Below are 12,660 nucleotides of genomic sequence, written 5' to 3'. Positions count from 1 at the left end.
GTAGAGAGAAAGGGAAGAGACAGTGACAGGACGGGGACACATAGCCTGCATGTGTGAGAGGGCACAGGAATAGTAGAAGAGAGAAGGGAACACAACGTAAAAGGGGTTCATGAGAGTGTAAAAAGCAGTAACGAGTTACTGGAGTAGAAAGGGTGCACCATTGTCCGATGGAGAGGGCTGACATCACATGCCAGAGGTCGAACTAGCCTTGAACAAGACTGACCTACATCTTCACCCTCCCCAGGTCAAGAAACGAGTACCAACGGCTTACTCAATGCTTATGCACAAAGAGACTAGTTGCTGAATGTATTTGATATTTGTTTCAAGTGGTTAGTTTTAACTCCATGAGCGTTTAAAAAAACACAATAGTGCACATAGCTTTCCGTGCCACTTTGCTGTGCTGAATTAACGATTTGACCTTTTCAGGAGGCAGCGCTATAAACTATTTTAGTGCACGAGTCATGCGTGTGTGACAGAGAGTTTCCTGGGTTTGTGCTGTCAGTCTGCGGTTCCTACCGCTTCCTAGTCACTTAAAAAAAAAAAACAAGCAAGCAAAAAAAAATACATATTTCCCTGTACTCGTGTCACTACTGTAAGCTTGGGCGTGAAATACCACAGATATTGATCACGGTGGCGATAGCGTGATATTCTGCTGCAATTGCTGTGTAGATGTGCAACACCCATGAAACAAAGATGGAAAAAGGAAATAGCGGGACAATGCATTTAGACACACCCTGCAGGCATCTTACAGGCACCACTGAGTCAAATGTCAGCCCAAACACAGAGGACAGTCGAAGCGAGCACAAGAAAGGTTTCCTACCGCAAACACAGCACAGATGTTATCCCCGGACAAACAAAAGCGCGGAGATGCCAGTCTTATGGCCAATTGAGCGCTATGCCAGTTGCACGCAAAAAAACCAAGCATTTACAATGCAATAGGTCTCGCAGCATTAAAGTTTGAGTTATTGGCATTGTGTATGACAATGTGTTGCATAATTCTTTTAGCAAACTTTGAATTGGTGAGCAGTGAGAGTGTGTGCAAGAGTATGCTGTTGCTCACAGCTGTTATTATTCACACAGCTCAGATGATGCACCTCACGCACGGGACTGACGCAGTTATTATTCACACAGCTCTGATGATGCACCTCAGCACGGGGCTGCCGGCAGTTATTATTCACACAGCTCTGATGATGCACCTCAGGCACGGGGCTCACAACTGTTATTATTCACACAGCTCTTATGATGCACCTTAGGCACGGGGCTGACGCAGTTATTATTCACACAGCTCATACGTCCCCGACTTCACCTGCACCACACAGACTCGACGCTCAGACGGGACGAAAAAAAAAAAAAAAGCCTGCCTCTTTATCAGCGCCGCGCGCCCCTCTGCAGACTCCCCTTGCATTCCACGAGGCGCGGAATAGTCAGTCAACATGTTCAGAAGTATAACTGGAAACGTGCTTTGTGCAACTTTCCAATTGTACTTCCAGAAATAGTTAATTACAGAAAGTAGTAAAATTGCATCCGCATGTAGATGTAAATATATGGTGTAGTGCAGATTTCTATATTTTTTGTGAATCAGACCCAAGGTTTTCCACCAGCATTAAGTGGCGACTGTAACACTTACAGCTGTCTCTCACACACAGAGAAGCCTGCCACTTAATTTGCTTTTGAAAGGAACATATAGTGCAACAGAAAATCCTTACCCCGTACTGAATGATAACCAATAATCTGCGACATGACACCGCATTACTCAGGAGTAATTAAGGCCTTTGAAGAGTGCTATGGTGTCATTGTAAAGCGCTTAAACCAACGTGTTTTACTACCTCTGTGAGTTCTTTTATAGGTTAAAAGCATATTACTATATACTCTATTGATACAATGGTTATTTTCATTTACAAAAAAGTATTTTTTAATATAATGCTTCACTGTAAATCAATGGTCCTATTAATCAACTCAGACTATACGTTTTCTAGTTATCTCAGAAGGATGAAATACTGAGATTTTCTTGCAGGTTTTAAAACCAGTGTCTAGGAAGTTACACATACATCACTGCAGAGGACACTCTACTCATATCCATCTACATGCGTCTGAATGCCATGTGAAACAAGGAGAATTATCCATAGAACGTTAGTAATTTAATCTATGTAACATTCTTTTTTGTCTTTTGGTTTAATTTAGGTTTCTTAAAGTGCCACCACTTAAAAACGGGTGTACAGCTGGAAAACAATAAATCAAATCCATAATTACGTGTAGGCTATTAGGGAACGCTCCTATGTTTCTGTTCTTGGGGAAGTTTAAAATGTCCTTGTAGTAATCAGCGACGAACACCTGAAGGATGTTGCCGACTTTGGAACAGGAGAACTACGTTCGAGCCTCGTCTCAACATACTGTAATTCTGGCTAAATCACTAAATCTCTCTTTGCCTACCAAATAATGAATGTATCCGTACATAACGTAACTGGTGCTCATGCAAACAGCTCCAATACCTTCGGGTCAATTTCGCGCTATATAAAAACTGCCCAAAAAAATAAAAAGAGAGAGATGAGGCAGAGAGCTGGGTCCACATGCTCACGTGAAGAATTCAAAGACAAATCCGTCGCTCCCTATTAACACTGGGTGTCTCCTTCCTATTCAAAATAGCAGGCGGCAGTACACTCTTGCCTGTCCAATACTTGACATAAAGTCACCGGTTCTGTCCTCGACTAACAGAGCTCCAGCTCTCCAACGTGAGCGAAACCCTTTCATATACTTAGGCTGGCTGAATAGGACAATGGCACATGCTGACACTACAGCTTATCAGCTCTTCGGGACTATGACAGAAGCGCTAATATTGCCTGAATGTCTCCAACTTTACACATTAGCAGTACCGCCCCCTCGCAGATAATCCTCAGAATGCGTTAAGCCGTGAGATTGGGTCTTAAGCGTCCATGGTTTCATTTTTGGACACGGTCATCCAGAAACTCCTTAAAACAACCACAACGTTCTGTAACTGCTCACAGAAGTTCGCAATTTTCTTTTTCATAGTAATACCAACATTTGTGGTCGCATAACAAACAATATGTTTTGCAATAGGGTATCTTCAACAATATGTCCCCGACTTCACCTGCACCACACAGACTCGATGCTCAGACAGGACGAAAAGAAAATATGCAACAGTGGTTGTAATTTTAGGTGTCTGAAATGAAGGGTACTCACCACACGCCCCCAGCGATTCCAGCAACTATAGCGATAGTCCTCAACGACCTGGAGAAAGACGTGAGCGAAACCGAAACCTTCTGTGGGGCGGTACTTTCGTCTTCGGAAGCCCGCGCCCACGGAGTGCCTAAGAGCGGGGCTCCCATGCCCGAGAGAGCCCCGCGGAGGCTGCAGAAGTCCAGAATGGCGGTAAGTGGGGCTTAGTTGTAGGGGGGAGGGGGGTGCGCTTGTGTGTGTGTGTGTGTGTGTGTGTGTGTATGTGTACGGCGGGGGCGGGGGCCTCTGTATTTGTGTGTGTGTGCATGTGTGTAGGTGCGCTGGTGTGTGTGTGTCTCTGTGTGTGTGTGTGTGTGCGGCGGTGGGGGTGTCTCTGTATGTGTGTGTGTATGTGCCCTCGTGTGTGTGTCTCTGTGTGTGCGCATGCGTGCAGGGGGAGTTGTGGCTCTGTGTGTGTTGGAGCTTTCCAGGAGACAGGAGATGGCCACAGCGTGCGCGCGGCCCACTCCAATCGCCGATTTTGGGATGCGCGTGGCCAGCTCCTGTCTCCTGGAAAGCTGTGTCGCTGACAAAAGGTCTCTGGCGAGACCGCGGTTACCGCCACGAGACCTAAAAACTTGCGGGTTGGTTTATTTAAATATAAAAACACCAAGCAGTGTGGGAATGGGTTGAGGAATAAACAGACTAGCTAGTTGGGGTGAGAGCAACTTGGAGAGAGTGGGTGTTAAGAGGCATGGGTGCGCGGGGAGAGAGAAAGAAAAAGCATGCAATCCCACAGTGTTAACAATTTCCTGAATGTAAGCAGCAGTAGGAGAAAAGTCAGCTTGTAAAAGGATGTTAAACAAGCTCTCGGCATTGCTGGGACGGGGCCGCATTCCTTTGAAGTCTGATGCAGGGGCGAGGGAGCGGCAGCTTTGAAGTCTCCGAGGCACAGACAAACGGTGGTTTGTGACGTGGCTGGTTTGTGCATGCGCCTTTCTCACATGACCTATGGCTAATCCGCCGTTGGCAGACTTTTCAGACCGCTTACTAGAAATCTCGACAAACAAGCAATGCTAAAGCAATGCTTTAAGTCGAGACCTAAAAACCACTTCCGGCCATCGTGAAAACATGTCTAACTGCCAATACAAAAGTTTGAGTACCATTGTTAATAATAGGACCTGAAATATCCAAGGTAACATCTTGCCATGGCCCAGAGGGACGTCTCCTCAACACCATGGGTTGAACACGAGGACATTTAGATTTATCACCTAATGAACACGCAACAAAGTCACGTACCACACGCTCAACTTGTTTATCCATTCCTGGCCACCAATAAGTCATACGTAGTCTCTCTTTACATTTTGATAAGCCATCATGAGAAGGATGCACCATATCAATGAGCTCCTTCCTAAGCGAATTGGGAGGAATGACTCGTGTACCACGAAATAACAACCCTTTGTCAATGGAAAGTTCATTTCGCAATGGCCAGAATTTCTTGCAGCCATCTGATCCTTCTTTGTTACTCACTCAACCTTTACTAATCAATTTCACAACTTCATTCAGAATTTCATCCTGACGCATCTCATCACACCATTTCTCCTCAGAAATTACATCATGTTCAATTGCACAAACACACTGTTCAACATCTTCTACTTCTTCATCCAATGCCTCTGATTTAGGGGTTAAGCGAGATAAAACATTGGCAACTCTAATCCTGGAATATAACAAATCACAAAATTATATTCATGTAAACCAATCACCCATTTCGTTATCCTACTAGAGATTAAGTCGAGGCCTTTCTTGTTAAATATTTCAATTAGAGGTTTATGATCAGTTCGTACCTCAAACTCAACACCCCAAAGAAATGTTTTAAATTTTTTAATTGCCCAGAACACTGCCAAGGATTCCCTCTCAACCACTGAGTATCTGGTCTCTGGATCTCTTAGAGTAGAAGATAAAAATATAATGGTTTGCATTCCATTAGGACCCATCTGTTACAGAACCGCACCCAATCCTCTTTCACTTGCATCAGCGATGAGTATTGGTTTAAGTGCCGGGTTAAAACTGCTGAGAGAAGGAGCAGATTTAAGTTTTTGTTTAATTTTCAGAAATTCATCCTCACACACTTCAGACCATTCAAATGTCTCATGTTAACAGCACAATCAGCAAAATTCCTCACGAACTTCGCATAGTACTCAACAACACCCAAAAATGTAATGAGTTCACTTTTGCAAGAAGGCGAACTCATCTCCTGAATGGTGTTGACCAAATCAGACTTAGGTTTCACTCCTCCACTGGTGATGTTATGACCTAAATAATTTATGGAATTTGTCCTAAATCTGCACTTTTCAGCTTTAATAGTCAAGTTATGCTCACACAACTTTTCCAAAGCTTTTCTACGTCTTACATCATGTTGTGTTTCATCATCACCATATATCAAAATATCATCCTGATATACATAAATACCTTGAAGACCATGTAAAACTCTTTCCATAACTCTCTGAAAGACAGAAGAGGCTGACACCAAACCAAAATGCATGCGCTTAAATTTAGAAGTACCAAAGGGAGTTATAAAAGACGTGAAGTCCTTACATGAATCTTCAAGTTCAATTTGATGATAGGCTGAGGTGAGATCTATTGTGCTACAGACCTTAGCACTACCTAACAGCTTCAATAACTCGTTTATATTCGGTAAAGGATACTTATCAACCACAACGCATTTATTGAACTGTCTCAAGGCGATGCATAATCTCTAATCTCCATTCAATTTTCTAGCTGCTACAGCCGGAGCCAACCATTCGGTCCCTTCTACATCCACAATTATGCCCCCAACTTTCAATTTTCCTATATCCTTTCTCATGTCATCACTTACCGCAATGGTTACACTACTCACTTTGCAACTAACAGGTATAGAATCTTCCTTAAGTACAATCTTATGTTGGTACCCTTTAAGACAACCCAATTCGTTTCTGAAGACTTTGGGATAACTTTTCTTTAGTTCAGCAACAAAGCTAGAGTCAGACTTTTCAACTACAACAGAATTTACCATTTCTCTCAATTGAATAGGAGGGTCAGCATTGGGATCCAGATACCCTCCAAGATCACCTTGATGGATCCAACTTATAATACTGTCCCCTTTTTTTGAAACATGGTTCTTACCCGAAACAAATCCACCTCTGAACTCGATGAGACCTATGAAATATCAATGTAGTTTGATGGGTTCCCCACCATAATAAGCCAGAGGCTTAATATCTGGTTTCAAAAGATGTACTCTTCCTTTAATTTTTTTTAATAGAATTCACCCGAAGCAATAGTTATTTTAGCACCTGAGTCAAATAAAACTCTCGTGCTGGCTCCTTCAACTAAGATGCAGTCACATGGGCTATTTTTCTTTTCATCCCCATTCACTACTTGCAGATTCAATCGAATCAATGGCATTCCCAGTGTCATAAGACAAGGCGACTAGTCTGAGAATGTGCTAGGATTCCAAGGAAGTGGCCATTAGTGACATACAAAAGTTTGAAAAAACAGGAAAGCATGGATCTAATGTGTATGGAGCAAGGTACACGAAACAGAGGGCATTAGGTGATCAAGTATTTCTGCCTGGCTTGTTTTCTATCCAGGTGTACACCATGTATTCTCCTGATGAATCCTCATGAATTCTATTTGGTCAAAAATAAGTGGGCTGAAATAAAAGGCAATGGCTCTTCAACATAGGCTCATGGGTAGCTGGAAAAATATTACAAGGGAATCATTAAGAAAAACAAAATAAAAAATGTTGCATAAATTGTCTGTCCCAACAGTGACAATGAGAAATAAATCACACCAAAGTTGCATAATGTTAAGAAGGAATTAATCCTGAGGAAAAGGCGCAAACAAAAACTGGATAACCCATAATGTTCAGTATATTTGATTTAGGGGTGAAAACCAAAACATTCCACAAAAACATTAACCTTGGCAGATCAATGTCAATATCTGAATGAGAAAACTAAAGATTAATGTCTGTAAAGTACACTTTAAACAAGGCCAATAATTTTACACCATTAAGATGGAACAAACAAATGGTGAAGATCTAGTAGGTTCATGTGGGAAGAGCTGGACTTGGCATGGACATTTATTCTATCTTCTACATGTTGACTGATTTACAACAGCCCTGTTTCAGGAATTTTCCCCAAATAAATGTTTAATGATTTTCCAACTTGTCACTTGAGTCATTCTGGGTATAAAATAGAATAAATCATGTATTTTATTATGAGGGCTATCTTTAACAATTGTATAAATACATAGCAGTCAGCTATGTGATTCCAATTGATTATGGTGGTCCTCAGGATGGTCTCGCAGACTAGGAACAATAGAGACCAAAACGTTGATGCCAAGTCCTACGCTTCCCACGTGAATCTACTGGACCTTTTTTTTTTTACCCTTATTGTGTAATGATACTGACTTAGATTAGAGTGGACTTTATAGACATTAATCCACATATGATACTGTTCACAGAAGAATTATAGTTGCATTTCTACAGTGAGCAACAACTGAGGCCTCCACCAACAAACTCTTTTTTCCCCTGTAACCCACCATGGACTATCTAGTCCAAGAAAAGAGAGACCTGAACCAGAGCTGGACTCACCTGCTGGGAGCACAGAGCCAGTATCCCCCACCAGCAGGTTTTCACTTGTGTTTGCAGATTCATCATCGTCCAGATCCATTGGGCTGCCAGGATACTCCTGAGCACAGTCCTCTTGCTCATCTATGGTGTCAGTCTCTGGTAAAGCCAGTGCACCCCAACCATGAGTTCCCTCTGCATCTGTTTTCAGTGACTCTTCAATTCCTTTAGCAGTTACTGAAGGCAAAGTCCCAGATAGCATTTGCTGATCATTCTCTGACACAGATGTAACCAAATTACTATCCTCCGGTGCCAACTCCTCGGAAACAGATGGGGCCAAAGGACCCTCTTCTGCCTGCTCTTCTGAAACAAATGGCACCAAAGGGTCTTCTTCAGTGACTTGCTCCTTCAAGCCAGCAAAGTCCTTCAAATTCCTCGCTTCTTGTTTTCTGAGCAATAATGGGGAATTAAAGCTTCCTACAATCATCTGGTTACCAGGAATGGCCTTTCCCAACAAACTATCCTCTGCCACTTTTGTATGGAGACTGGCTCTCCCAACAACCTCTTCCGCTTTCAAAACCTCCTTAATCACCAGTTTTTGGGAACTGCCAAAGGAATCTGGTAGATTATTTGTGGTTTGATTCAGAGAACTGGCTCTAGCAGCCAATTCATCGCAAACAGTACCGTTTTCCGGTGCAGATTCTGCCTCTTGATCCTCTTCTGTCGTCATATGACTGTTAAGCACTTCCAGCTCCTCTTCCACTGTACTCTTTCGGAGACTCGCAAAAGTAAACCCCCCTTCTTCCACTGTTTGCTCATTAGTTTTGCGCAGTACTTCTGACTCTTGTGTTGACTGGTTTTTAGGGAGGATCCTGCATTGCGGTTTTGCATTGACCACTTGTTCGCTAGAGCCAACTGGGGTCTCCTTTGGAGCGCCCGACTTATAAGTGCCTGAAGACTGCAGCTTGTGTACTGCTTCGCGGTTCAGAGTGACAGGCACCTCTGGAAACGTTTCGACTGCATTCTTCTTTGACAATGCCAGATCTACAGAGACCTCTTCTGCTGGGTGGTTTATAAGATTTATTGCTGTTCCCTGCCCCTCTTCACCTTTACAGTTATGGAGACTTGTCAAAGCATGCTTACTGTCTATTTCCAAGACCCTTTGAGGACTGGCTAAAGCTGGAGAGAATGTCTCTACTGTCTCTTTCTTTGGACTTGCTAAGATATGTCGAGGGTCCTCCTCTGCTGATCTATCAATCAGACCTGCAGTGTTCCCTAGTTCATTCCCCAGTGACAGTTTTTGTGGAGTTTCCTGTGTTTGCAAAGAATGGGACTTTGCCGTAGCAACAGGAATCACGGTGAGCTTTAAGGCATCTGCTTTTACTGGACTCAATGGAACTTCAGATGACAGGGTTTCTCCAGCACTCCGAAGCTCTGTAGAACTACAGAGGGCTGGCAAGACCGCCCCCTCAGCTGTCAGCTTCCTGGACCCTGAATCAGTCTGCAAATAAGAATAACCAGACAGCTCTGGTGTTTGCAGAGGTTCCTGCAAAGACTTATCCATCCCTAAATTTGAAGAGCCTTGCATAACCACTTCCTTGGTCCCCTGCTTAGGCATTTGTGGGCCACTAGACTCCACCTTTAAGAGACATGCAGAGTCTTTGCTATCCGGTCTTGGTTCATCTTCTTTTGCAACATGGACCACATCAAACGCCATCTGATTAACATGACGTACTGTTGAGAAACTTATTTTGTCTACAGATGTCATATTAATTTCACTTTTGGAGACTTTCTCTTTTTCCTGATCTGTTAGCAACTTTATAGGACTAGTTGGGGCCATCTCAGCTTCCTCATCTGCCACAAGGTGACTCTGAACTGGTTCTACAAATCTTGCCACAGAAGTCATTGGAGCCGCTTCCCTTTCCTCTTCAGACACGTTTATGTGACTTTCATAGTTGACGGGACTACCTGGAGCCATTTCAGCTTCTTCGTCTTCTTCCTCCTCTTTATCAGCAGCAGGTTTCACAGCCCCTGATGGCATAAAAAGTCCTCTTTTCTTCTCCTTTACATTAATACCCATTGCCAGGGCCAACTGGGAATGTTCTGCACTTGCCACGTTTACTCTATTGATTGGGTTTGAAGCTAGCAGAGGCACCTTAACAGGGTTTCCAGCTGCAGAACCTGGAACCACTTTCATGGGACTGCCTGGGGCGGACTGGGCCTCCTCGTCTTCAGCTACCATCATGAGACCCCATGGAGAGAGAGGTTCAGTATCTGCTGATGCCATCTTCACACAACTAGTCGGAGCCTGGGGCAAATTCTCTGTTCTTGCAGGGGCTGACTGGGCATCTTCTTCTGATCTTAACTCGATTGATTTTGGCAAAAGGACACATTTCTCGAGGGACCTCGAATGATCATCCAAGCTTCCTCTATTTTGGCATTCTTCCTCCTTGTTTTCCTCCGCAGCAATACTGCTGGAGTCGATTGCATCTTGCCCTTCTAGCTTTACGGTGCTCAAAGTAGCTTCACGTGTCCCCAAATCCAGAGTGTCTGAGCCACCTCCATCAAACTCCTCTTTCGTCAGCCCTCCTGCAGCATTAGCAGGGGTCCTTTCAATTGCCGCTGCCTGGCACCCCTCCAATAAAGCTGGTGGTACACCTAGTTTATGCAATTCTTCCTGGCGCCTCTCAGTAAAACTGGCTGTAGTCAATCCTTCAAGCCTTTCATCAGACCCTTCCATTACTTTAACTAAGATCGCTCCAACCCCAGTTTCTTCCATAGGATTTATAGTTCCTTGTTGCGCAGCACCATCTGGGGTTATCTCTGTTTCCTCCTCTTCTGTGGACCCCAGGACCTCGACCTCTTCCTCTTCCGAGACTCCGGCCGCCGTCATGTCTCCTAAACCTTCCTTTTCGCAGGGTTGACCCCCAGACCAAAAGGCTGCCGGTTCACCCCGATGAGCCGCAACTGAACGCTCGTCCTCCCTCTCTTCAGCCATCTTGCGAAGACCAAGCAGCAGCTCGTTCCCTCTCCCTAAAACTCATGAACCACAAAAAGCACGGGGCTGTAGAGCTGTAAAGGAGCGGAGACCGAGTGGGAAGACAGTGGCGACTGCGGATGAAACGTCACGAACAAGCACTGACAAGGGGATGGAGAGATACTGTGTTAAAGAGGTGGATAAACATGGCGGCCATTTTAGAATGTTCAGAAGACTATTAAATAAATACATAATGAACTGAAAACGTAAATCGGAGACTCGTGTCTAAAATTATACTGTGATATCTCTTTTTTTAATTGTTAAATCGTAATGTTTGACAAGTAGTGTTATATCTTAATCTAATTAGTGAATTGGTTTTTTGAAAACTTATCAACTTCGGTGTGGTTTACCTTCCAAAAAGACTTAATATTCGCAATTTCCTTTAAAATCTTATTGCTTTCTTATTAAATGATACCCTAACAAGATGGCCGCGCTTTTGCCTGCGGGAGGGGACAGTCTACACTACAGACTTGCCTTTTCACCCCTTAAACGAGGATAATATAAGCCATCTGAATCTCACTTGGTCTGCCATGTTTCATTGGGACGATGTACTTTCATTTTCCTTTATTTTCTGACAATAACACAGATTCCAGCGCTGCTTCCTTTATTGGTTAGGGGCGGAAACAAGAATTTAATACTGAAAAAGATGGGAAGTAATTTCGCTATTGCCATTGGCTACTAGGTTAGTCACTACTACAATAGAAAGAGGACCAGTAGTGTGAATGGGACTTTCCTAAACATTGCGGAAGAAACACTGGTCTAGAGACTGTTGTAGATTTTCCAAGTAATTTAAGAAGAAAAGTCTTAATTGTATTAAAACGATGGAGGTGAGTATTATGCTTCTCTAATCTTACATTTATTTCAATAGCAGCAGTAGTCAAGAAAAGATAAAAACTACAAATCCCATAAAGATTCGAAACAACTAGCCAATGAAAAACAAAAGCAGTTCTAATAACAGCAATAGGGTGACAGCTTTACCTATAATACCAAGCCTTGACTGCAAACAGTCCTCTATTCTTGAGCCAGAGGTTTTAAAATAGTTTTATTTATGCTTTTATTAACGTTGCATATTCAATTTACACGACACTCCAGGAATATGGCAGTACAGCTTTCATTTTCCGTCATCATAGTGTATCTGCTCTCCTCCCTCAGCCCACCACCCCCCATCTGTCTTTATCATTGCTTTCACACTCATGATTCAGTCTATTTATTCGTGCAGTGGTAATGGGCTCCCATCTTGCAGTGCTAGCAGATAGACTGAGACAGGGTCCCATACATCGTTGTGCCTTGAGGTTGTCTGCAATTCTATGTCAGGACGGAGGCGAGGATTATGCAGTCCTTTCTTCTCTTTATTATAATCAGCACTTTAAAGAAAAACCAATCAAAACGTTTTTATCGAACCACAACTCCCATGAGCACATGGGATACAGTGTCCATAGTAACCAACAGCCAATCATGGATCCGTCCGCTGTATAACTAGCCATGACGTCCTATCCTTTTCCTCTTTCTTCTCTGCTCGTCAGATAAGTCAAACCGTTTATCTTTTCTGACGTTGTGTGTATTTGGTTTACTATTGTGTTTTCTTGTGCAATAGCGCTTGCTTTGCGGTGCGCTTGATCTCTTGTCAGACCTTTCGGCAGTTCGACGTGCGTCAGGCGCTGCTTGTGCCGTCTCTGCCGTTTTTTCAGCGCGGGCTCTGCGGAGAGCGGCTTCGCTTCCCCTCAGCTCCGTGGGGTGCCACCGCTTGGGTTAAGGCTGCGTTCGCGGTGCTTTTCCCTCGGGTCGGTGCGCTGAGGCAGGTTTCTCACCTGACTCACCAACCCTCGCCTGACACCGGTCCGGT

At 43.7% G+C, this 12,660-nt stretch overlaps 1 protein-coding gene across 1 annotated transcript in view; it reads right to left on the bottom strand.

Moving 5' to 3' along the window:
* Positions 1-10,918, bottom strand: part of LOC147692246 (uncharacterized) — a 793,905-nt gene extending 782,987 nt beyond the window's left edge. Inside the window, exon 1 of the mRNA XM_086938501.1 lies at positions 7,805-10,918. Within this exon, the coding sequence (XP_086794627.1) occupies positions 7,805-10,778 (2,974 nt within the window). The 5' untranslated portion in view covers positions 10,779-10,918. The remainder of the gene's footprint in view (positions 1-7,804) is intronic.
* Positions 10,919-12,660: the final 1,742 nt, after the last annotated feature.

The sequence above is a fragment of the Lissotriton vulgaris genome, chromosome 9 (genome assembly GCF_964263255.1).
Source record: "Lissotriton vulgaris chromosome 9, aLisVul1.2, whole genome shotgun sequence".
Lineage (NCBI taxonomy): Eukaryota > Metazoa > Chordata > Amphibia > Caudata > Salamandridae > Lissotriton > Lissotriton vulgaris.
This window is presented reverse-complemented; position numbering and strand designations above follow the sequence as displayed.